This window comes from Taurulus bubalis (genome assembly GCF_910589615.1).
Source record: "Taurulus bubalis genome assembly, chromosome: 3".
Taxonomy (NCBI): domain Eukaryota; kingdom Metazoa; phylum Chordata; class Actinopteri; order Perciformes; family Cottidae; genus Taurulus; species Taurulus bubalis.
The window spans coordinates 15,818,952-15,844,722 of record NC_136591.1 but is presented as its reverse complement, the minus strand read 5'-3'; the positions used below and the strand labels follow the sequence as shown (position 1 = coordinate 15,844,722).

The window sequence follows — 25,771 nt, the reverse complement described above, 5'->3', positions numbered from 1 at the left end:
CTTGCAAATTGTAGCCTCTTTTTCCTATTTGTAATGGAGATGAGTGGTACCCGGTGGGGTCTTCTGCTGTTGTAGCCCATCCGCCTCAAGGTTGTGCGTGTTGTGGCTTCACAAATGCTTTGCTGCATACCTCGGTTGTAACAAGAGGTTATTTCAGTCAAAGTTGCTCTTCTATCAGCTTGAATCAGTCGGCCCATTTGTATAGCACATTTCAACAACAAGACGATTCAAAGTGCTTCACATAAAACCATTAAAAGCATCAAAACATAATGCAGATTAAAAAACGGTTAAGACAGTTAAAGACATGAATGTTAAGACATTAAAACAGTCAAAAAGCAAAATAAAAGTTGAAAAAGCAAAATAAAAGTTGCAGTGCAGTTTAAGAAATAAAATGCAGTAGTGAGATGCAGTAATTGAATTTGGTTCAGTTAAAGGCAGCAGCAAACAGAAAAGTCTTCAATCTGGATTTAAAGGAGCTGAGGGTCTCAGCAGACCTGCAGCTTTCAGGGACCTTGTTCCAGATATGTGGAGCAGAAAAGCTGAACGCTGCTTCTCCATGTTTAGTTCTGACTCTTGGAACAGAAAGTAAACCCGTCCCAGACGACCTGAGTGGCCGGGATGGTTCATAAGGTAGCAGCAGATCACAAACCTACTTAGGCCCTAAACCATTCAGTGCTTTATAAACCAGCAGCAGGATTTTAAAGTCAATTCTTTGTTTGACAGGGAGCCAGTGCAAAGACCTCAGAACTGGAGTGATGTGATCCACTTTCCTGGTCTTAGTGAGGACTCAAGCTGCAGCGTTCTGAATCAGCTGCAGCTTTATGATTGACTTTTTACAGAGGCCTGTGAACACACCGTTACAGTAGTCAAGTTTACTGAAGATAAATGCATGGACAAGTTTCTCCAAATCCTGTTGAGACATAAGTCTTCTAACCCTTGATCTATTCTTCAGGTGATAGTAGGCTGATTTTGTAATTGTCTTGATATGGCTGTTCAGGTTGAGGTCTGAATCCATAACTACACCTAGATTTCTAGCTTGGTTTGAGGTTTTTAACATTAGTGATTGAAGCTGACTTTCAATCGTTCGTCGTTGGGACCAAAAAAAATTACTTCTGTTTTATCTTTAACAAGGCATTTTTGCCCACAGGACTGCCGCATACTGGATGTTTTTCCCTTTTCAAACCATTCTTTGTAAACACTAGAAATGGTTGTGCGTGAAAATCCCAGTAACTGAGCAGATTGTGAAATACTCAGACCAACCCGTCTGGCACCAACAACCATGGCATGCTCAAAATTGCTTAAATCACCTTTCTTGAGAGAGGGCAAGCTCAAATTGCGGCACAGGCATCTTGTACAGGCACTTCCTGTGGCACCTTTATGTGTTGATCTATTGTTTTGCTTTAAAAGGCTACTGTTTAAGCACTTTATTTGTTGCACTTTTGTTTGATAATGAAAAATATTTTTCCCTAACTAATTTTGTGTCATTTTTTGCTGAACATAAATCATTAAGTGCTCTTAAGAATACAAGTATTAACAATATAGGTTGGGTTTCAGTTAAGAAATAGTTGAATACCATTGTAATCAAAATGTCAATCAACCTACCTTGGTCAAATCTTAAACACAGGTCTATTAATTAGGCTATATCGTGGTACATAGACAGTCATTGAGGCACAACAATAGTTTTCTGGTTGAATGTTTAGCTCTAGTCTAGAAGGCCGCTGTGGCAGGTATTTGTGGCCACAGCTGTCATCGCTGCAGGATAGATTCAGAAGATGTTTTGGCAACTGCCTGCCACTATTTGTGACTTCTGGTGAGATGCACAGATGCAGTTTAAGGATGTCAGTTGTTTTGCATTCATTTGCAAGGTTCTTTATCATTATTTTTAACAAGGCATCCAATACACGTACATTGTACATTGTCCCTCTTGAACAAATAAAAAGAAAATAAATACAGTTTGTAACAGAAAGGGAAAATTAAGAGCACAGAACAGCCCTTTCTCTTTCACCAGGGCAACTCAAGGTTGTGATTCCATCCACACCTACTGTCTGCTGTACTGTTGAGAGTGTTGGAGGGAGACACTGAGCCCCATTAGAAGCCCATTGGTAGTAATGCTTAAGAAGATTAAAAAGCAAGGCCAATTAAAAAATAACTTAATAATATTAGAGAAATATTTACTGTTGTTACAGTAAATATTAAAAAAAAGTTGTTGTAAACAAATGTCATTATCTCTACATACAGTCATAAAAGACAATGACAAATAAGCATATTCAAATGTGGAACATAAACTAATAATGTTTGATTTCATATAATTTACAGGGTGGCAGTGCACATATCATTACAAATTATTATTAGTTCTGTTACAGTAGGATATTATGGATTGTATTCATTATAATAACAAAAACAAGCTTGAAAGTCTTTGTCTGTTGAGTTTAAACCAATGAATAAAAACCTACCTAAAACGTTTATTTCTTCTGATCCAGAGAGATTAAATTAAAAAGAGAGATTAAATTAATAAATGCATTATTTAAAGACCGATAAAGACTTTGTACATAACTTGTAAATGCATACCTGGCTTATTTCTCAATTACAGCCAAAGTCAATTATTTGTTTTGGTCTGATTTAGTAAGGAGTTAAAAAAATTAATGGCTTGATTAAAATTGACAAAAGATATCAATTATTATGAAGGCTGTATGACATTATTCACATTACAATACTTAAGTCTAACCAAAAAATGAATAGTCCTACATAATAAATATTAGATTTGGTTGGAGAAATATGAATGATGAGTTAAATTAGACAAAGAGGCAGATATTTGATTCAATAGATATTCAATAGCCAGAATACCAATCTTTAATTTATTTAACCAATATCAAAACAGAAAATGAATGAACGGCTATGCTAACGAATTACATTGCACAGTGGATTTATAAATTCAGAAAAAAATACATTTTAAAAGAGAAACATACCTGCATGTGTTTACTCCTGACAAAAGCGCTCACACAAAGGTAAACTCCCTCTTGTGGCCAAATGGGTCAATAACACTCATCTTCAATATGTGCAGAAATATTGGTTTCAGAAGGAAACCTTGCAAATGAATGCAAAAACCACATGATGGAAATGCTACTTCTAGGGAGTACAACATTGACTACTGACATCCTTAAACTATGCATCTGGGCATCTGTGGCAGCTTGCCACAACAACTAGTGGCAACAAGAGGTGCCACAGGAAGTGCCTATACGAGGTGCCGGTGCCACGATTTGAGCTTGCTTCTACTGCCTTTCTTTCCCATTCTGACATTCAGTTTGGAGTTCAGGAGATTGTCTTGTCCAGGACCACACCCCTAAATACATTGAAGCAACTGCCATGTGATTGGTTGATTAGATAATTGCATTAATGAGAAATTGAACAGGTGTTCCTAATAATCCTTTAGGTGAGTGTATATTGCTTCTGTCCATCCGGGGAGAGGGATCCTCCTCTGTTGCTCTCCTGAAGGTTTCTTCCCTTTTTTCCCTGTGAAATGTTTTTTATTTGGGGGAGGTTTTCCTGATGTGAGGTCCCGGGACAGTGATGTTATGTGTACAGATTGTAAAGCCCTCCGAGGAATATTTGTGATTTTGGGATATACAAAACAGATTGAATTGAATCCAATCCACCAAACAAGAGTCGGACTCCAAGCGGGCTCGCCAGCTTCTCTCGCTGAATGGCCTCGTCGACAACAAGCTGTCGGAACTAATGGATAACATGCTAGCTCTCCTGGATAGACACAAGCTGGAGTTTGTTGAACTGTTTCTGCAGCAGCTGCCTTTGTCGGGAGCTGGCCACCATGGCCAGCTCCCGACAACAATGGGTGGCCGTGCTGAAGCCGGCCCAAGCCACTGCATGCCTACCGGAGACAGCGGTAGTTGCGGCGGCAGCAGCAGCGAGTCAACGACAGGGATCCGCCAGCCTGTGTTCTTACCACGCTAGGTTTGGGCCGAGGGCTAAGGATGTGCCGTTCTCCATGCAGTTTCGGCAGGATGGGAAATTCTGAGGCCGGCGCTCAGTAGCTGCCATGATCGTCGGCCGAGCGGACAGGCTGCTGTTCATCCAGGATGACATCTACGGGCGGCGCTTTCTGTGCGACACGGGGGCACAGATAAGCATTGTGCCGGCATTGCAGGTGGACATGCTGACAGACAGGCATCACATCTCTACCACTGGCCCACCGGTACATGCCCGGGCCTACTGCCTGGACCCGACAAAGCTCACCATTGCCATGGCCAAGTTTAACAACATGGGCATCATTCGCTACTCCAACAGCCCATGGGCTTCACCCCTGCACATTGCACCAAAGCCTAGTGGTGGGTGGCGTCCAAGCAGGGATTATAGCCGGCTCAACGAGGCAACGATCCCGTACCGCTATCAGTTCCGTACATTCAGGATTTTTCTGCCCACCTGTCAGGTAGTGTTGTGCTCTCTAAAGTGGATTTCACCATCATAATGCCCATTGACTCGCTGAACCAAGACGGCGCTTATCACTCGCGCTTATCACACGGGCGGCGCAAATGAGGCGGAAAAGCTGAATCAAACTGCTGCTGGTCCGCCTGAAGTAGTGCTGAAAGCGGCTTCATTCAGACATTCGTCCTGGAGAAGTCGGAGCTGTGTGCGACTACAGATAATATTAAGAACCTAGACACAAGGGAGTTTGATGTTCCAACGTATAAGGTATAAGTATAAGGCTGGTTATTTCAATGGTGAATGGCGGAAAAGGTAACTGTTTTAAGTCACAGAAAAGCCGTGCCCCCTTTCCACCGTGAAAAAGTGAATGACACGAATTAACCACAGAAAGTCGAGTGGGTAAACTTGGGTGAAAAAGCGTTGCGAATGCTTTCGGTGTGAACGCAGCATAAGGAGGACCTTCACACTTCATCCGTTGAGTTGGTTTACGGCCAGCCACTGCGGGTCCCATGGGAGTTCATCCCCAAGGTCACAGACTTGTGGTCTGCGACACAGCAGCGAGCCACTGTCCTGGAAAAAGCCAGACTGTTAACACCTGTGCCTACGTCGCAGCACGGCCTTCCACAGTCGCATATCCGGCCTCAAGGCAGCAGAGTATTTTCAGTGTGTTCATTCGCCAGGACGGCCAACATGGAACCTTTTAATCTCCCTAAGAAGGCTTCAAAGTGGACATTGCCGGTAAACTAGAGCATGTGTCAGTGGATCGCCTTAAGCCAGCTGGCGGTTTGATTGATTGTTTTTTTTGTTTAGTTTTCTCTAGTCTTGGTGAATTCTGGGGGGACGTATGTAGTGGAAAAATGTATCACATATTTTGATCAGAACTATGAACATCCAACATGATATGAGCAAGACTCCCCAAAAACGCCTCCTCGAGCAGTTCCGAGTTTTTCCAACTCCATGGTTCAGGGCCTGAACAACGTCCCACCTACTAATAACACATCTTTTTGGAAAGATTAGAACCTAAAAAAATCCCCCAAAAACACAAATTAATGTTAGTCATAAAACTGTGTCGTTCAATTCAAAAATTGAAAAATTACTCATTTTATGCAAAAAGATTGTCTGAACGGTGCATGCTGGGACTTTAAATATGCGTCTCCTTTAAATATGCGTCTCCTTTAAATATGCGTCTCCCGGGAAGCCTTTCGGACTAGGAAACGTGATACGGAGGAAGAAAAAAAAGCTCTGCCCATTTTGTAATTTTTCAGGTACTAATAGGATAAAGATTCTTTTTTAAAGAATCCCACAAACCCGTAGAGTTACTGGGATGTGTTTGTTAGTGAAATCGGACTTTGTAAGGGTTACTTATTAAGGATTTAGTGAAACCTTACGGTCCACCGTAGAAGTTGGCGGAGATTACGTGCGTACATAAACTTTAATTATTGTAGCAATTTAAATTAAGTTTAACAACGATGTGGTTCCGGAGATAACTAAGGAAATGTTAACAAATAATAGGCGCGGGGACGCATGGTGCTTATTTAAGAGCGGTATCGTAACCATGGTAACACAATGGCGTTTGGGGGTTAAGATGACGGGATGTCAGTGACACGAGGCAAATGTTTGTGAGTGTGAATAAACGGCCACAGAGGTGTGTAGCCAAAAAGATAAGCTTGTCGACTGCGTTCATTTATCCGCTCCTACAAGTCTTTAATTAACCTAAGGTGCATGTCTTTGGACTGTGGGAGGAAGCGAAAGCCTAAAGTTACCCATTATTTCATTCTTGTTTTATGTTTTTTTTTCTTTGCTTTTCCTATGCTTTGGCAACAAAGATTGTCATACCAATAAAAGGAATTGAAATTGATTTTTAAAAAAAGATGGCGAATGCACTGCACTGTGACGGTGTGAGTATTGAAGTTAGCAGTAATGTTACAGCTGTAAATGTAGCAGTGCAGTGTGTGTTGCTTGGCACCTGCTGATAAAAGTGGAGAGAGTTAGCGCCAAAGTTGTTTGCCCAAGCTCATTTGAGGTGGACCACCCAGTTTTACATCTAATTTCTGATTAAATGTATTGTCTCTGGTCAGAAATGCCATTGATAAATTGAGTAATTCTCATCTGTTTTCCAGGTCAGTATCTGATGTGGATATGGACCCAGATTTGGTACACATGGAAATGCAAGACACAAGTGGAGGTACAGTGATGTTTCAACTGCTCATGTACTATTTACATGGTAATTCATGATACTGTTAGGGCCTAGTCACGCAAGCAGTTAGAACAATAAGTTATTTGTGTATTTACTCACAAAGGCAAAGCAAAAGTGTGGAATAATCAGAATTTAACTGTCACATAAATACCACCCAACCATGAGATGTCAACAAGTCAAAGCAAGAGAGAAAGTAGCCCCTACATCACCAAGTTAAAAAAATAATTTGTGGGGAAAACAACTTGGCTTTGCTTCTTTTTTTTGTACGTGGACCTCAGAGGTAAGCTCAATTGGAAGAATATTTTGTACATTTAAAATGCAAAGCCAGCCAGCGCAGGATAAGATGTCCATTAAAAAATCCACCAGACCTGCAACCGAGGCTTTCACGACTCCGGTGGGACCAGTATAGGTGTACTCTGTTTACGTAGCTGATGCTTGGTGCTCAAAAATAGTCAGTGTCAGTGAGACAGTGTTTCTCGAATGTCAATTTGTTTATGTTCACATCTTCAGATTTACCTGTTATAGATTGTTCAACAGCAATAATTCCAATAGTACAATCATAGTCCAGGCTCGCCCTCATTTTGGTGAGATTCTGACTTATGCTTTAAGGTCCAACATCAGGCCAAAATTCCCTCACCCACAATGTATCTTTCTTCAAGATGGAATGAACCTTTTTTATTTCTTACCCTCTGTTAGCTTTTCTAGCGCCACCCGTCTGTGGTCTTAAGTGTCAACTACACACACAATATCTCATGATCTAATAATCCGATTGCCATGTAAGTTGTTAAGGACATTCATGCCCCCAAGAGAGGGCTGTATATTACATTACATTTCATTTAGCTGACGTTTTTATCCAAAGCGACTTACAATAAGTGCATTCAATCACGAGTACAAACTCGGAGCAACAAGAATCAAGAAAGTACAATTTCTTCAAGAAAGCAAAACTACAAAGTGCTATAAGTAAGTGCCAATTAAGTGCTACTAAAGTGCTAATTTCTTTTATCAAGGTATAGTCGGAAAAGATGTGTTTTTAGTTTGTGGCGGATTATGTAGAGACTTTCTGCCGTCCTGATGTCAATGAGGAGCTCATTCCACCCTTGAGGAGCCAGGACAGCAAAAAGTCGAGACGTTACTGAGTGTTGGATGAGCTGCAGAGGTCTGATGGCATTAGCAGGTAGATCTGCCAGGAGGGAGTTACAGTAGTCAAGGCGCGAGATGATCAGAGCCTGGACAAAAACCTGTGCCGCCTTCTGGGTGAGAAGGGGACGTATTCTCCTGATGTTGTACAGCATGTACCTACAGGAACATGTTGTTGTGGTAATGTTGGCAGTCAGGGAGAGTTGAGTGTCACACCGAGGTTCCTGGCATTCGGGGTCAGGGCCAACACCGAATTGTTGAAGGTAATAGTGAGGTCGTGGGAGGGAGAGCCTTTTGCTGGAAGGAAAACTAGTTCAATCTTGTCAGTGTTAATTTTCGGACATCCACTGAGAGATGTCAGCGAGACAGGCAGAGATTCATGCTGCTACCTGTGATTCCGATTGGGGAAACGAGAAGATCAGTTGGGTGTCATCAGCATAGCTATGGTAGGAAAAGCCATGTGATCGAATGACACAGCCGAGAGAGTTGATGTACAGAGAGAAGAGGAGGGAACCCAGGACGGAGCCTTGAAGGACCTCAGTCAGACACAGATTATCTCCAAGTTACCCGGTAAGTGCGGTCGTTGAGGTATGATGAGAAAAGGAAGAGCGCAGAGCCAGAGATACCCAGGTCCTGGATGGAGGAAATAAGGATCTGGTGGTTTACTGTGTCAAAGGCAGCAGAATGGTCTGGAACAGGGGTGTCCAAACTTCTATTTTGTATTGGCCCGCAGCAGATTCTAAAAGTATAATGTAGAAAAAGTCAAGCAAATGGCAGCTAGCCTGCAAGTTAAACAATCAAATTTTTGCCGTGCTAACCAAACACAAGAAAATGCCACACTAGCAATTACGAGGTCGCTCAACTCACAGCGCGACACAGGAAACCGCTCAGACGGCGACTTCATAACACAGCGCCTCACTAAAGTCACAGGAATAATGTGGCCGGAAAAGATGCTGGAATTCAACAACGTGAGCATGTCTTGAAACACGAAGACTTGTCAGCTAACTTAAAGCATCAGGTGTCACATAAAGCTTGTGCTTTTGATTTTTACTCGATTGCGTGTGATGAGAGCACAGACGCCACACACACCGCTCAGCTGTTAATGCTTTTGCGGGGAGTTGACGATAACTTTTGCATTACGGATGAGTTGCAGGATCTGAGGAGTCTCAAATGCACAACAACAGGAAGGACATGTTTGAAGCTGTGTCAGATCCACAACAGAAGTTCAAGCTTTCCTGTCTGATGTTGAAGCTGAATACGAGACCTACTCTCATTCTGACGTGCGCTGGCTCAGTCGCGGCTCCGTGCTGCAGCGGTTTTATTCCCTGAGATCAGGAATTGACCATTTTTCGAAAGAGGACCAACCTCTTCATGAACTGAGTGACCCTCTATGGTTGGGAAGCTTTGCATTTCTTGTCGATCTTACTAATCATCTCAACACACTGAACAAGAGCCTGCAAGGCAAAGATGAGGTAGTACCACAACTCTAGACAGACATTAAAGCATTCTGTGTGAAGCTCCGTCTCTTTGAGACACAATACGCAACTTCAATGTTGAGCACTTCCCCACGCTGTCTGAAATCAAAGTAGCTTTTCCAGAGGTCAACCTATCTGCTAAAATGGGGAAATATATGTCTGTCATCACATCTCATGACAGAATTCAGTCAGCGCTTCCAAGATTTTTTTTATCAAGCTGTTCTCGACTCCCTTCCTGATGTATACAGAAGAAGTGGAAGAGATTCTGCAACTACAACTGATAGAAATGCAGTGTGACTATCAGCTTCTCTCCCTACCTGACTTCGACCAAGGCTTGGAAAAGGCCAGGTTTCCTCTGAGATATATATATATATATATATATATTTATATATATATATATATATATGTGTATATATATATATATATATATATATGTATATATATATATATATATATGTGTATATATATATATATATATATATATATATATATATATATATATATATATATATATGTGTATATATATATATATATATATATATGTGTATATATGTATATATATATATATATATATACATGTATATATATATGTGTGTGTGTGTGTATATTTTATTTAAGTAATATTCAGTCAATTGTAATATAACTATCTGTTAGAATAATTTGTGAACCTGCATGAATATATGTGTACATTTAATCAACAGGAGCTGTTCTTTTTTGTTTCTTTCTGTGTTCGACTGCAGGTTACCTGTATGTTACCTGTCTCATCCAGAACTGTTCGGACAAAATGGTGACTGCTCAGTTTCTTGGCAAAATCAACCACAACTCGCTGCTGGTGCAGGACGACTACATATTTGTCAAGGTAAACATATCTACAATAGGGTAGATGATGGGTAAAGTGGTGTATGATATAATTATTTTACTGAAACTAAAAAGGTTCCTCAAAATTTCCAAAAAGTATCACTTTTCTTCGTTCAGATTTTTTTCTTGAATTTAGAGATATAGTATATATGTTCATGCAGCACGTCGGGGCAACAACAACAATTTTCAAAAACATTTGGATTTAATAGAAGAAAATGCTTTACATTCTATAAATCTAAATGACATGCAGGTACAGTATAGAAACAGCATATGCAGACCATACCTGTACTAAGCTTAAATAAGCTTCATGTTATAAGTATGCCGGTCTTATCTACCAGGTAGCAGTTATTGTTTTCATTCATTCATATAGCTGCTTGCTGATGGAGACCAGGTTGATGAGCATGGAGACAAAACCAACACAGTTAATTTGCTGACGGTGTAACTAAAACAATAAGCTTAAAGACAGTGTAAGGCGATGTAGAGCTGAGGGAAACTGCAGATTCAGATGATACTTTGCTGTGGGTTTGTCAAAATGATCAACCCTCACATTCTCAAGTTTTCATGTGATCCACTTGTATCTTATTAGTGTTACTCTCAGCATCATGCTTATACACCCAACCACCCAACCTGATCTCATCCCTGGATTTGCTTCTGCATAAGGACAGTCCACATTTGTTTGTCCTTGAGCTGTTTATCTTCCTGTGTCTGCATGATATGTAAGCTAATATTATATTTGATCTTCAAACACTACTGAATTTTTAGGCCTCTGTTGTGGACCTTTAAACTTGGGATCCCAGTCAAAGAATATTTCACTGCTCTCTAGTTTTCCAACTACCTGGAGGTATATGGGCTCAACCCTGCGACTATTGCCTCAGGTAACAAGCTAGGAGGCAGAGTAAACATACAGGCCCCTCGGTAAGACTAAGAAATCTTGCCCGCACTCCCTCAGCATTGGCATACCTTATGCAGCTCGGCAATATTGGACCTGGTCAGCCATGTTGCTCAATTCCCCAGTGCTCCCTCTACCAGGTACGCCTCTCTTCAGTGGCAGTCTCAGGCTGTCTGAGGTGTAGGAGCATTTTGTCACTGAAAGAGTACCTAGAGGGCACTTCACCATGTTTTCTCGACTGGAATGGAACCCCAGTGGGGACTTAAAGAGCATCCTTCCTCAGATATAAGATGTAAATTGAATATTCTGCCGAGTTCACACTTTTTGTCGTTGTCACAGATTGAAAACACAAGTTTTATGTACAATGGCAAAACAAGCAGTAAAGCATGATCTCATTGTAAAGTGTAGGTTTAAGCCTAATAGACGTTTGTTAATTACACTAATGTCTCAAGATTAATTAAGTCCTTACTATAGTGTGCATCTTTACATTTGTCTGCCTGAAACCTGCTTATCTCTTGTTATTAATTATCACATGCTGCTGACTTTTGTCTCCTAAGAAACTCTGCTGCTCAACCCTGCGAACATATAGTACTATTGGCTCAAAATGGAAAATAATTGCAAAGTGGCACAGTGTGCAGAATACATCTTGGCTATATTTGACTTGCCACGCAGTACAGTACACTCTAAGAGCCCCGAGAGCTGAATCTGAATCATAGGTGAGGGTTGGGACGTAGACCGACCAGTAAATGAGCCTTCCGGCTCAGCTCCCTCTTCACCAAAACGGTCCGGTGCAGCGCCTGTTTTACTGCTGCAGCCGCACAGATCCGCATGTCGATCTCCCGCTCCATCTTACCCTCACTCATGAACAAGATCCCAAGATACTTGAACTCCATTGCTTGGGGTAGGCACTCTGGAGTGAGCAATCCAGCAGTTTCCGGCAGAGCACCATGGCCTCAGATTTGAAGGTGCTGACTCTCATCCCCGCCGCTTCACACTCAGCTGCAAAACGCCCCAGTGAATCCTGGAGGTCACGGTCCGAGGAGGCAAACAGGACCACATCATCTGCGAACAGCAGAAAGATGACCCCGAGACCCCCGAACCTGACGTTCTCCGCCCCCCTTGGCTGCGCCTAGATATCCTATCCGTGAAAGTCACGAACAGGACCAAAATCAAAGCTTTAAATGTATCCATTCGCCTGTTTAACTGGCACTCTGAGATTCTTTGAAGGAAGAGTGCGATAAAAATGAAATGCATTATTATTATTTAACTGCTGCAGCCACATCGATCCACCTGTCGATCTCCCGTTCCATCTTACCCTTACGCGTGAACAAGATCTGCCCAAGATCTGCCCAGCCAGTTCCCGACACTCATGCAACATTGAAAAAGCGTGTCAGCCAAGACAGCCCAACAATGTCCAGCACCTTCAGCATCTCAGGGCTGATCTCATCCGGTGCCTTGCCACCAAGGAGCTTCTTGACTACCTCAGCGGCCTGCACCAGGGATATGCGTGGCCCGGCCACCCGAGTCTGGTGGCCCGGCCATTTTTGCTGGGAGGGTGCCCCGGTTTCCCTGGTCTGGGCGAGGAGCTCTCCCCTCTGAGGCCTGTTTGCCTTGGGAGACCCTACCAGGGGGCTGATGCCCCGAACAACATAGCTCCCAGGATCATTGAGACACTCAAACCACATTAAGGTGGTGATTCGCGGAGGAATCTTAAATGTATGCGTTGGATGCAGTTTCTGGGTGCCCTTTTTTCTGGAGTCCAGGGACACTGACAGTTAGTTCTAATTTCAATTTGAATTTACAAACTGGTCTTGTGTTTCAGTTAAAGTGACATAAACAAGTCTTAATAAATACGGTTAACAGAACTTACACACATGCTGTGATTTTATTCTCAATCTTTAAATCAATTTTTACCTTCTCTCTTTCTTTCCTCTGTATTCTTCTTAGCTTTTTGCAAAGAAAGTGAGATTGCGTGCAAAAGTTATAATAATAAAATGGAGATAAGACACAAGCTAATGTTAAGAAAAAGTGGATTTTATGTTTTAATTCTTGTGCTGATTGTGTGTGTCTGTTTTTTTCCAGGTCACCACAGGGGTTCCTACCAAGCACTATGTGTCCTATCGGCGCAATGAGTTTGTCCAGATGAGGTTTCCAAAGTACGCCTTGCCAAAGGTACAGCAAAAAATCAAAAAGTCTTCTTACATTGCTTCAAACTTTTAATGTTGACATGATAGACTTCAACATGATGTCTGCATGTAGGTGGTACAAATCAACCATGATGTGTTTTTTAATGCCAATTTTTTTAATGTTCTTTTTATTATCTTGAGAAATATCAGTTTGTGTTTCACAATTATCTATTACATTGGCTTTGAAGCATTAATTCTCGAAGAAACATTGAACATGTATCTATAAATACTGGGAGGAGTTCGGGGAGGCCATTTGGGTTGGCCTCAAGAAGAAAAAAAAGTTCTACATATTTCTTTGATATGTTGAGTTCTGTGTTTAAGCAACAACCAATTTCACTTTCACACAAGACAATCACTGCAATTGACACTCTGTCAGAGAGGACTGCATGGACGGACACACACACACACACACACACACACACACACACACACACACAGTTGCCAGGACTTGTATAGAATTGTTCTAGCCCACCATTTGGAGAGATCCTATGCCTCAATGGCTTGACTATTTCAAATACAGTAGTGATGCCATTGAAGGTTAAAAGTATTAAATTGCGCATGCACACACAATCTCTTTGTCTCTGTCTTTCTCCCCTAGTTAAGACAATAAGGATCAATTTGATTACATGTCAGTAAGGCAACGGGTAAATCAGTTTGTGTATGAATGTGTTTGTGCATGTGTGTTTCTTGTCTCCTTCTTTCTATACATGTGTCCTCTTACTTGGGTGAGCAGATAGGTCACACACTGCAAAGCTTTTAGGTCGAGCGACACAGAAAGGGGAGGAGAAGGGGGACAGAGGCGATAGAGAAAGAAAGAAAGGACAGAGTGGGAGACGGGTGAGAGGGACTATTTCGAGCACCATGTTTTTGCAATGTGAATAATTGAAAGGCTGGAGGATGAAAAATGCATAGGTCATCAGTGAAAACACTTTGCCTCTCTCCCATGAGAGCTGACCTGGGTTATGGATTACTACACGCACGTATACAGCTTGCTGGGCTGTGAAATAACAGAGAATAATTGTCGCATTTTGCCTTCCATTCTGTCGCTTGCTGTCTCTTAGCCAGGATGTAACCGCCTGTATGTCTTTTTATCACTTTATTTACCCAAGTAATACTATACAGCTACAGTATACAGGCAGCTCCAGTGGGCCAAGTAGAAAACTCGTAGTGTATAATTGTGTCAGGAAACTTAAATCTTCAGTTGACCTCTAGGTCTGTCCACACACAGACGGTGGCTTGATGTGGGCCATAACGGGTTGACAGTTGTCAAGCTGTTAAGGTACGCTCCTGCTCTATTTCAAACATTAACGCATGCAAACCCTCCACTCAGTAGCAAATCTATTACATTTGCTCCCCACTTCAAGGTTGTCAGATGACACATGCAGAAGGAGACGGTCAGTTACATACCAAGTATGTCATGGGGCGAGCAAGATTCGGGTCAAAGTAGCTCATTTTTCAATTTCTGAACCAAAAAACACGTTTTTTTGGACTAAATATGCTTCCTAATATGTCAATGCTTGTGTTTATTGTGATTAGTATTACATATTTAGATGTATTAATATTTCTAAAGATGTGCAGTATTACTCTGGGGGTTGATGGGAAGGCACCGAACAATACAATTAAATAAAAATCGACGCAATCCAGGAGTCATTTTTGGGGGAATCTTCCTCAGACTCTTGACTTTTGATCATATTTATGCTGAAAATAAATTAAAACATTATTGATTTTTTTTTTTTTTTTAAAGGTAAGGAGTTGCGGATTCATTAGAGATCAACGACAATATGGTCTGGTATTCAAATCAAGGTCATATGAGCTGTAGAACACCTAGGGTCCCCTAAGTAGTACAGGTAAACACAAACTGGATGCTCAAGAGGTTAAGACAGACAACTGCTAGCACTGAGGAAATGAGGATTTCCTATAGATGGATCGTGGCTGTCTGGAGCCGGTCCTGCCTCCTGCCATGGTGGCCCTACTGATGCCCCTCCTCTCTACCTCCTTCTGCTGACATGGAATGTGGTTATCTGGATCGTGGTCCATGCCTATTACTCTTTATATGAATCATTTCTGTCATTTAATGTGCTGTAACTCTGTTACGTTATTCATTCTGGTCACATGACATCTATTGCTTCTGTCTGTCCGGGGAGAGGGATCCTCCTCTGTTGCTCTCCCTCAGGTTTCTTCCCTTTTTTCCCTGTGAAAGGGTTTTTACTGTCTTTATTGGGGGAGTTTTTCCTGATCCGATGTGAGGTCCCAGGACAGGGATGTTATGTGTACAGATTATAAAGGCCTCCGAGGCAAATTTGTATTTGTGATTTTTGGCTATACAAAATAAACTCAATTGAATAAAGCCCTTTAATTTCTTGTCCACCCAGAGCACTCTACATGTCCTCACCATCAAATTCCTAACAGGTGTATGTATGGTTTAACTATTTAATAAACTGTTTTAGTTCAACCTCTGGTTATTTTTCATAGGGTTAGTGTCTCATAATGTGTTTGACTAACATATCTTACTGACATCCTCCAAGAAAGCTTCCTGAGAAAGCCTGCGATTGAACCCTTTTGTACACAACTCTTGGCTTACTGTTAGCGGTGCGTTCATTTTCTTTCAATCACTATGTTTCGATCACTAAAAAGTCCTAATTAGGATCCAGTTTGTCCCTGAGGAATGTAAATTACGGGTGTTTGTGGCTAAGAAGGCTCAGAAGATTGTCGCTTTGATCCCCGGCTCCTATAGTCCAATGTCAGTGTGTCCTTGGGCAAGACACTTAACCCCAATTGCTGTACTATCGGTGTATGAATGGGTATGAATGTTTAGATATTCCTGATGGGCAGCGGCATGGTAGCTGCTGCCATCAGTGAATGAATTTAGCACTTTGAGTGGTCGGAAGACTTGCAAACCACTATACAAGTACAATTCATTTACCATTTAACACTAAATCTGACAACCTTTTGTTCTCAGTCTTCATGATTTCATCATTGATCACATTATGAGACCTATGCATACAGGCATCAACTTGACATCAGATTAATAAAGATATATAATACAAATATATGACCGACACTAGTGTTTTGTAAAGGATACATGTTTTATACGAATAGGCATCGACACCTACCACCAACTTTGTCATTTACTCTTGTCCTCGCTAAGTGTCCTTGGCGTCTGAACTACAGCCTCACGAACGGGTAGTGAAGTTTACAGCAAACTGATCCGTTTATAGTCTTGAAAAAGAATGTGACAGAGAGGCTCAGTGTTGTTGTTTTTGCGCAAAAATAAAAAAACGACATTGCAGGGACAGTAGTACGCTGTGTTCACAGTGGTGTGTGAAACTACAGATATTATAGTGTGGTTTTTGAATGTCACAACCTGGCATAGTGTATTGCTCTTGTACTGCGATTCATGACAAGTATGGTCTAAAACAGCTTGCTAAACATAACTTCGTCACTGGCGTCAATTTTGCCAATCCCGTGAATATGGTGTATAGAAAGTATTGAGTCATAATTCTGGCAGTACCTAGCTTCCTGAAGGCAATGTAGTTGAGGCAGGTCCTCAGCATTTTTTGTTATGCTGTTGATACCACGCCCCTGTAGTTGATATCACGCCCCCCACGCCAGATCCCGTCCAAAAGTCTGAAAGTGAAAAAAATACAATGAAAAAAAGAGTATAATTTGAAAATATTAAATCTGCAACTAAAAAATGAAAAACAATATATATTTTTTTGTTTAAATCCAGAACTGAACAAAATAATTTTTAACCCGAAAAAAACATATTTTTATTTGGAATGCATTGTTGAATTTTTCAAAGTTCAAGACCAAAACTTGAACTTTCAAGTTCAAATCTTTTTTCAAATGATCAAACTATTGACCTGTATTTGGCTCCTTAGCCTTCCTGCTGTTGCGGCAGTCCTTTATAAAAAAAAGGTTTCTGTTGATCAAATAGTTCTTGCACCTGTTCCTGTGAGATGTATAGACATTGTCTTTTTCTTTCTACCTGCAACCACGCCCCTGTAGTTGATACCACGATTCATGCCAATCTTGGCAGCTTGAGAGAGCCTTTTGTTGTAGGTCCCAACTGCACGAAGGTAAAAAGTCTGACTCAAGTTTCATTCACTATTCTATTTTCTGTATGTTGAGTTTTGGCAGATTATTTCCACAGGTTTCTCAGCACAGTGTAGGCCTCACCAGTGCATGGTGATATTGTGTACAAAATAATTTTACTCTCAATATAAATGTACATCCACAGGAATATTAAATATAATTAAATATATTCAGAAAATACTGACTGTCTATTTTGCTCTCTCTCGCCCCCAGGATGTTCAGATAGTGAGTACGGACGAGAACCAAGTCTTCCTCGCCCTCCAGGAGTGGTACCAGTCAGACACATATAACCTCTACCAGTCTGACCCCCAGGGAATCTACTATTCCATCGTCCTAGAAAATGTTCGCAGCACCAAGCAGCCAGAGGAGAATGTCCTCATCGACATACTTGAGGTGAGTTGGGGAGTGGAAAAGCCATTCCACTATGTCACAAGTACGTTCACGGGGAGAAGGAGGCATAAATTAGAAATGCGCCATCCGCGTTTAAATCAAATGTCTGGACTTATTTGGGATTTTTTATCAAGGAAGGGAAGAAAGACAAACCTCACCATGGAGACAAAACAGAAAATATTACAGCTCCCGACCCAACAACAGCCTGCAATTTGCGCCTCCTCCCGAAGTGAGAAGGAGTAGTACAGATATCTTCACCCTGAATGAGACCAATAATGGGAATGCAGAAGAAATTGTCCGGACTTTGAAGTCGTTGCAAGTGGCGACCACTGTGATGTCTGAGGAAAAGACTCCTACTCTGTCACTCTTAGCACCGCTGCCCTAGTATTTCAGGTAGTTTTTGGCAAAGTTAACCTTAGCTGTTCCACTTCATTTCCTAGGTGCGTGGAATCAAAGGAGTCTTTCTGGCCAATCAGAAGATCAATGGCAAAGTGACAACTCTCATCACCTATAACAAGGGGCAAAACTGGGAACCATTGGTTCCACCTACCACTGACATGAATGGCAAGCCGATCAGCTGCAAAGCAGTAAGTAGTGACCTCACAAAAAGTTTCTTTTACTTTTTTCTTTATTTAATACTTCCTGAGATGAGCAGCTTTAAAGTAAATGCGTTCGCAGCCACTGTATGTCCGCATACCGGTAAACAGATCAGCTAAGTAAGGAATCTTATCGGCAAAATAAAACTAGCCAGCTAATCAGCTGACATACATGCAAACCCCACATAAAACTCTGTCTAAACACATCTTGCCAATTTTTTTTTTTTTTTTACATATCTGGTATAACATGTTGTTGCATTTTGTTAACCTTGCACAGCAGCTGAATTATTGTGATACCAACAGATTACATAAGAATTGCGGGTTCGAGATCACACAAAAGTCCATCCCATCACGCTTTAAGTAATGCACTTGTGTCTGAACCTACAGTGCTACAGTTCAATCGGTGTCCTGAAAGGGGCTATTGGCAGCTACATGCCTGATTTAGGTGTGTGATGTTACAACACAGAGAGGTGTTTGTTGAAAGCAATGGTGGCTCCTTAAGAGGTTAGCATAGATGCTGAAATAGTATCAGTTATATCAGAACTGAAAAGCATTTATTTTTGAAAGAAGAATAAATGACACTAAAGCCTTTTCTTGATGGAAAAGAAGTTGTTGCTCTTCTCCTGTGTGGCTGTGGTAAGAGTTTGATTGACAGATGGTTCATCCAATCACCTGTCAAGCACTTTTTGAAAGTCCCCACACTTCCAAATAGCTGGACGCTTCACAGGTGGTTAACAAACCATCTGGCACTTCAGTTGCCAAGATGCTTTATTTCTTTCTACCCGTCTGAAGAGGAGGACTTTCTATCTTGACAAAACTTGAGACTTTCCCAGAATCAACGGCTTTTCTCACGGACTATCGGACAGACTATAGACAACGGTAGTCTGGATGATGGCAAGTATTTTAGGCCCTGTTCCGCGGAATATTCTTTGTCGTACCATAAGTTTTATTCAATCTGTAATTGTGTTTTCTATACTTTTTCTATAAATCATTTTCATTGTAACATCGATTGGGCTTAATTTTGTTGAAGGACCTCTTAATCGGGGAAACTCGCCTCAGAGAAGGCCAGAGACCCGGCCATAAGTGTAGTGAACTACTACTTGGTGCTTCTTATGGATATGAGGGCAAAAAGCCTGCAGCTTCTAACATCAGGGAATAATAATGGAACTAAGAATAAGGTTTTCTTTAAGGTACACATTTTTGTTTGTGTAAAAAGGAGATATGAAATGCATTCATCCCCTTCAGTCACAGTTTCCAGTATTAGTCTATTAGATGATGCAACAGTTTAGCACTGGCAGAATTATCCTCACATCAAAATCACTCTACAACGTTTGCATTCTGCAGCCGGACTGTCATCTCCACCTCCACCTACGCTGGGCAGACAACCCCTATGTGTCTGGGACAGTCCACACCAAAGATTCTGCTCCAGGTCTCATCATGGGTGCTGGTGAGTCTTTAGGGGGAAATGTATTTAAATGTACAGTACTGTATTTGAATGTTGAACCTTCTCCCCACCTGACATTTATTACTGTTTTTCAAGTCACAGCAATTGTATTCATGTAGCCCAATATCACACATTTGCCTCATGAGGCTTCACAATCTGTACAACATGAAGCAACCTCTGTCCTTAGAAACCTCGATTTGGATCTGGAACAACCCTGGACCGACAGACATGCAATAGATGTAGTATGGACGATCAAGAGGAAAAACAATTGACTGGAAACATATGAGACGAAAGATATTCCAAAGAAGGATTGCATGCATTTTGTCATTTTAATTGAGAAGAACAGAATAAAAATGTTAACAACGTAATGACAAGATCAAGGAAAACAGGAAAGTTAGACAGGAAGAACATTAAAGCTGCAAGCAGCACTAGTCGGACTCTTGCACCTTTGCGCACGGGGGAATTGCTGGACGCTGGTTGACGAGATTTGGCACTTGCTTGACCATCAGACGCAAATGGGTTAGACTATATTTTATGTGGAGCAGCGCCGTTGTCACATAATTTTGCAGGTGTAATTTTGCAATGTTTTGAGTGTATCTCTAAGTACTATTTTAGATGAAATGATAAAAAAAGGTAATGTGTGTGAATTCAATTCAGCTTATATTGTATAGCCCAGAATCACAAATTACAATTTTGCCTCAGAGGGCTTTACAATCTGTACACATACATATAAGACCCGTGGTGACCGAGCTTTTGAGGCAGTAGCTCCTAAGCTCTGGAACGCTCTGCCAGCACAAATAAGGTTTGCAGTGATATCTTTTAAAAAACAACTCAAGACCTACCTGTTTACGCCGGCGTTTGTTTTAAATACCTGATATGACCTGTCTTTTATTGGTTTTATCTGTTTTTATTTATTTATTTTCACTGTTTATTTTATTTACTCCTCCATCTTTTGTGTTTGTACTGTGTTTTTTAACTCTACAGCACTTTGTGACCTCTTTTGTCTGTGAAATGCGCTTTATATTATTATTATTATTATTATTATTATTATTATTATTACTATACAACATCCCACACATTGGATCACACATTGGATCAGGAAAAACTTCCACATAAAACACGGGGAATAAATGGAAGATACAGTTCGGGAGAGCAAGAGAGGAGAATCCCTCTTCACGGATGGACAGAGTGCAGTAGATGTCACGTGTACAGAATGAACAATGTAACAGAGTTACAACACAGTAACGTGTCCAGTCAGACGTTTTTTTTTCCCCAGGAAATTACGCTTTGCAAATATCTCACCGGTTACTGTATCCACGGTGTGGCGCTAGACAACACGACATGCTCAACAACATGCATCATATTTCTCTACGTGAAGTGTAGACCACGTCATGTAGGTGGCGCTTTGACTATGATTGAAAATAGACTTGTCGATATCCTTAGGCCGTGACTTTTATCAAGCATGACAAATTTTGGGCAGATTTGAGGAAGACCAGTGGAGTTTCTTGTTTAATGAGGAAACATGTCAAAGGTGTAGGGGGCGCTATTCCGGCCATTTTTAACGACCCAGCCAAAAAAAAACATGTTAATTATTTGTTTCCATCACCTTTGACACATGTGAAAACTTACATGAGTTTGTGAGCATCCCAAGCCACTAAACAAGGAGTAATACATCATAGTATACAACGTGTCATTTCCTTTTTGCCAGTAGGTGGTGCTATGACAATGTGAATATACACATGCATCATGTTTCTTTATGTGAAGTGTAGACCACGTCATGTAAATGTGATGTAAATCCGATGCTGTTTGTCACTTAGTTTCCTTTTGCCACTATGACAATGTAATGATTTATTCATGTAAATGTGCTCAGGCCTGGACCGGCATCATGCATGAGACATTTTGGGCAGATTGGATGATGTACCTTGGAGTTACAACAACTTTCTATAACATAGCAAACCGCACAAAATGGGTGTGTCATGGGGTCCACGCCACGTCAAGGATCGTTCACCAAAGCGCGCCATTTTGATAACTTTTCATCACAAAGGTCTTCAGATCATCCTTGACCAAAATTATAGTCGATCACTTGAATTTTGTAGGAGGAATTCGTAAGAGTACAAATGTTGAAAAGGACGAAAAATGACAAGAAAATGGCCTGTTTTGGAGTATGATACAGGTTAAATGTGCACATCTGCTGCAAATTTGGCCATTTGACATTAGGCCAAATAGTTTTGAAATTAGGAGTATTGAAAAACAAGCCACGCCCCTAAGACGTTCATTGGTCCATAACTCCTAAACACAATGAGATATCAAAAAGCTTTGGATGATATAGCTCCAATAATGATCCATAGAGAGTTTTGGATGAATCCGATCCATTGTGTTGGAAGAGTTCGCAATAATGTTCTTTTCACAAAATTTAAAAATGGCGGAAAATCTAAGTAGACAGAGTTTATGGATCTGGGAGGCTTTTTTGTTGAGCAGGTGGAGATGGACATGTGTCAAATGTCAAGTCAAAGCTACGCCTTTCCAACTTCTTGAGGGCGCTGGAGAGAAACATTTACAAACAAAAATGACACCTATATCCGATGTATATTTTCACTAAGCCTGACAAGCGTGCACAATCTGGTGAGTTTTGGTAAATATGCGCCCAATTGCGTCCTTAGAATTACAATAGGGTCCTCCCGGACTGATTACGTCAGTGCTCGGACCCTAATTAAAGCTCCAAGGAGCGATGTACGGGCCCTCGCACCTTTGCGCATGTCGGGGTACTGGCTGGACACCGGCTCACGTGGCCGAGAATGTCTGCGACCATCGGACAAAGCGTTAGACGTTTTAATAGCTGTCTTCCTGTTGCCAACAGGTGCCGCTATACGTAACATTTGGCTTGTCGACATACTCAGGCCGTGAACTTTATTGAGCATGGCCAGTTTGGGGCAGATTCGTGTAAGTCCAGTGAGCTTGTTTAATTTTAGGAGCCAGCGCCGCCGAAACTGCCTCAAATGGGGTTCAGCTCGTCAGAATCAGAATCAGAAACCGTTTATTGCCAGGAATGTTTGCCCAAACGAGGAATTTGGTTAGGCAGAAGGTGCATTCATTAGACATTAGACGAGACAAACAACAATCAACGACAGCAACAGTGCAATGATGTCTAAATCAGATAAGGATAAAGTGCTCAGATAACATTAATATAAGTGTATGTTAAAGTGACGTGTGTGTTTAAGTTAAGTAAAAGTTAAGTGTATGTGGCATGAGTGTTTAAATATGAAGATATTCCCATGAGATAAGATATTTCCATGTCCTATCCATCAATATCAAAGCTACTCATGTGACATAGCAAAATAAACTGCAGAGTCTGGCCTTACAAGAGCAAACAAGTCAATTTTTCATGTGTATGACACTATTCCACAATAAATATTAACATAAACCATAAATATCAATTTCCATATTGATGGCATGAAGCTACACAGGATTAGCATAGAACCTACTAAATCTACTAATGCCGCAAAATCCGCCGTCAAGCAAAGCCTCACCAAGTTACCAAGCACAATGCAACCCATTTCCCGCAAAAAAAGTGAAATATAAATATACTTAACTTCACTTAATCAAAGCCAAACTTTGAAAATATACTGTTAACACGTATTGCTATGTTATTATATTAAAACGAGCATTCGGCAACATCATTTTTTTTTTCTTTCCTGTCTACTATCAAAAACCAATATACCAGTAACACATATATGAACTTTTTAACTAGTCTCACAAGTTTTTTTTTTTTGTATATTATACCATTTGAAATGATTCAATAACCAGCCCGCACAAAACATGTCGACGCACGGCTGCAGTTTGGCTGATCAGAGTATATTAGCAATCGAAACAGAATAAGGAAGGTATGAGATGAAGAGATTTAGTTCAATATAAGGGACGTCCTGGCTGACGGATAAGGGACCTTATTTTCAACAATAATTAACATATATTTGAGCAGTTAAAGAAGATCGGAAGTGCCCAAACAGAACATTAGCTTTAACGCAAGTGAAAGGAAATGTTTAACCCACTAAGTAAAGCACTTAGTAAACAAAATTACTTTTTTTACTAACTGATATGATTTTTCTTTTTAAAATATAATAGCATTTTCTTTTTACTCATTATTCCATAATTGTGACTTAATCGTTTCATGTATCAGCTAAATTTGCTAGTTGATAGGTTGTTGAGAATTTTTCGAGGCTCGTTTTTCCCATCTGGTAATTTGTTAAAAAACAAAGGTAAACATTAAAAACATTCTGAGGGGGAAATCCTCCAATTACTCTATTTAACTTCCTCTAAGTTGGTTATTAACTACCGAGTCTGCTCATATCTGTTCTCTATATGTTCTTTTGTGTCTTTTGGAATTTGTTGTTGCTGGCTTGCTTCATATAAGATTATGTTCCTGATGAAATGTTCAATTCATGACCTTTCCTTCAGGTAACCTTGGCTCCAAGCTAGTAGAGTACACGGAAGAGATGTACATCACTTCAGACTGCGGAAAGACATGGAGACAGGTACATTCTGCCCTTCCTTGCTTTGTATTACCCCCACCCACCCCCTTTTTTTATGTTTCCCCTTCTATCCTTGTCTACACTTCCCCTCTGCTCCCATAAAAAATACACAATCTGAGTATATAAATACATTTACAATCTGTATAATCTCTAACAAACTGTCCAGCTGAGTATGACTTGTACCATTTTTGTTGTTAGTTTTAATGTTTTGCTTTTTATGATTTGTACTGATGTTAACACATTATTACATTAGTAATATAATTTCCATTTCATTTAACCCAAACCTTTTTACGTTACATCTTTTAAGGTTTTCGAGGAGGAGCATCACATCCTGTACCTGGACCATGGTGGGGTCATTGTTGCGATCAAGGACACCTCTATTCCCCTCAAGATACTCAAGTAAGATTACTGTTGCAGTATGTCACGATGTCAATACCGAACCTTACTACTGTTTATAGTTTATAGACTTTTAACGTATTAAAACCATTGCAGATTATACAGATTAATTAACATGATGTATGAGAAACCTTTTGCAGTCAATATATCAATAAATCTTTATTTGTATTGCACGTTTCCAACGTGTTGATGCAGTCCATGAACTTAATAGGTGTCTGCCAAAATTCTGACATTTTTATCTTTATATGGATTTATAGTCCAGTGGTTCTCAAATGGGGGTACGTGAAAGCACTCCAGGGGGTACGTACGTTAGCTTTTTGATTTGGGGTAGCAGTAGCTTGGCGTGGAACAGGGGTTGTTTACAGAAGGAGTGTCGGGAAACTGCGCAGCTCACCAGTTGTGTTCTACTGGTGAGCCCAGGCTTTTATCAGGAAGGTGAGTGCAAAATGTCTGGCCTGACCAAATTTCCCCGACGCGCCGTTCTCGTTCCTCCGTGGAGAGTCTGGCACGTGGGTTGGCAGGTTGCTGGACGAGTGCGGCAAAAAGATGGGCTTTGGCTGGGCTGTTCCCGGCGCTTCGCCAGCTGCCTGGCCTGGATGTGAATATCCAATCCGGTGGTTGTTTAGATGGGTAGCTGGAACAAGACTAGTTTGTCTTTGATGTAATTCGCTAGGCCGAGCAAATATGCATCCATGTTTCACGAAATGAACCATGCCTTGGTCCGGAAATCAATAGCATAGTCCGTGACAGGTCGGTGGCCCTGCCGAAGTCCCGCCCCAAGCAGGTTTTTCCTGATCCGATGTGAGGTCCCGAGACAGGGATGTCGCATGTGTACAGATTGTAAAGCCCTCCGAGGCAAATTTGTATTTGTGATTTTGGGCTATACAAAATAAACTGAACTTTTGGCAATAGTCATCTACTGCTCTGACCACACCAGGCCAGTGTCTTCTCTGAGGCTTTGAAGAAGAAAAAAAAGATAATGGATTACTGAAAATGCAATATTGTTTTAACTCAAATGTGCGTCACATCCTATTATGTCGCTGTAAAGCACCTTTCCCTGCAGGTGGCTACTCATGATGTGCAGAGCCCCGCCCTCAGTAAACTATCAAGGGATAAATAAATAAAAAGAAAAGTCACGGCAAAAA

General features: G+C 41.0%; 1 protein-coding gene across 1 annotated transcript in view; it reads left to right on the top strand.

The window, feature by feature from the left end:
* sorcs2 (sortilin-related VPS10 domain containing receptor 2) overlaps window positions 1-25,771 on the top strand; it is a gene marked incomplete at both ends in the record, with an annotated part of 185,409 nt that overhangs the window by 147,968 nt on the left and 11,670 nt on the right. Inside the window, 8 exons of the mRNA XM_079215636.1 lie at window positions 6,558-6,622; window positions 9,987-10,105; window positions 13,076-13,165; window positions 17,488-17,667; window positions 18,105-18,251; window positions 19,605-19,707; window positions 24,157-24,233; window positions 24,538-24,629. Coding sequence (XP_079071762.1) covers window positions 6,558-6,622; window positions 9,987-10,105; window positions 13,076-13,165; window positions 17,488-17,667; window positions 18,105-18,251; window positions 19,605-19,707; window positions 24,157-24,233; window positions 24,538-24,629 — 873 coding nt within the window. The remainder of the gene's footprint in view (window positions 1-6,557; window positions 6,623-9,986; window positions 10,106-13,075; window positions 13,166-17,487; window positions 17,668-18,104; window positions 18,252-19,604; window positions 19,708-24,156; window positions 24,234-24,537; window positions 24,630-25,771) is intronic.